The sequence below is a fragment of the Limulus polyphemus genome, unplaced genomic scaffold (assembly GCF_000517525.1).
Source record: "Limulus polyphemus unplaced genomic scaffold, Limulus_polyphemus-2.1.2 Scaffold1753, whole genome shotgun sequence".
NCBI lineage: Eukaryota > Metazoa > Arthropoda > Merostomata > Xiphosura > Limulidae > Limulus > Limulus polyphemus.
In genome coordinates this window covers 199,711-200,906 of record NW_013667363.1, presented here as the reverse complement: position 1 = coordinate 200,906, position 1,196 = coordinate 199,711, and the positions used below count along the sequence as shown (strand labels likewise).

At 31.4% G+C, this 1,196-nt stretch overlaps 1 protein-coding gene across 3 annotated transcripts in view; it reads left to right on the top strand.

Moving 5' to 3' along the window:
* The window catches only part of LOC106464830, a 39,990-nt gene extending 38,794 nt beyond the window's left edge, over positions 1-1,196 (top strand). For all 3 annotated transcript variants that reach the window (XM_022392632.1, XM_022392631.1, XM_022392630.1), the window contains one exon: positions 275-1,196. In XM_022392632.1, the coding sequence (XP_022248340.1) occupies positions 275-331 (57 nt within the window). In that variant the 3' untranslated portion in view covers positions 332-1,196. The remainder of the gene's footprint in view (positions 1-274) is intronic.

Below are 1,196 nucleotides of genomic sequence, written 5' to 3'. Positions count from 1 at the left end.
GACTTGTATAGCTAAAGTTTCTTCGGAAAGAATTTTTACGGAAAATTAACAAACGAACAGAGACGTAACATTATAATACATTTCATTTTCAGGCCTACTGAATGAAGATCAGCCTTTGGAAAGCATTTGAGTTACCAGGTTTATTTTTGAAACTATGTGCAGAAAAGTACAATATATAATGAAGTTGATAGACATAAATTTTGAAAACCTTTTCCATTAGTGTTTTTTATAGTGATAATTTTAATATATTTGAGTTTTTTGTTTTGATTTATAGCTACCAAATACTTCTGAGCTGACATCTGTAGAGAATCTGAGGTGTTACCGAGAATAATTATCGCTGTGTGAGCTGTCACCGAGAGTAATTACAGCTATGTTCATTATTGATTGTTTTTCCTCAGCCTACACAATGATTTGAGAACAAGAAAGTCGTCTACGCTGCATACATATCATAGGATCAACCAACGAATGCAAAGCACGTTTAATGAACAGGCTCCAGCAAGCTAAAACCAGTTGTTTTGTTATGAAAGACTGATCTCTATTAGTTGTTCAAAAGATTCCAGGCTTTTTTCGCATATCGAGCGTACACTACATGCTCATCTAACAAAATTTCAAAGCCGCTAAATTTGATAAGAACGGACCTTGCTTTATGGAATTTAAATGTGATAGACTATTAGAAAAGGTGTCGCTATACTATTTCATTGTATATTCTATTGATCAGTACATTGGACTCCTAATCTCTTCTTTAGTACTTTTTCACGTCACGTGAACAGTCAGGGGCTATTATGTATATTGCATAAGCCATGTTAGGCTTAACTCCGAATTATGTCATTTTTAGGTCACCTCCAGGAACGAAGTGTTATCTATCTACAAAGCAACTGCTATTTCTTATCTTTAGGCTGCTTGTATACGTAACTTATAAGGTATACTAAACATTTTCAGAATATAAAATATATTTTTTGAATAAAATTATTTTGTATTCAGTAAACATTAGATTTATTTAAAATCGTCTAACACGTACAATCAATCTTAACTGAGCCATCTCTAATAAGTTAAAACTAAATATTAATTATTAGCCAAATTGTGGTTGTGACTAACAAATACTAAATATTAAAATTATGTTCATTTTATGTAGAAAAGGGAATGTTGTTGTAATTTTGAACAGAAATTAAATGGATACGAATTTTTCTGCACAATGA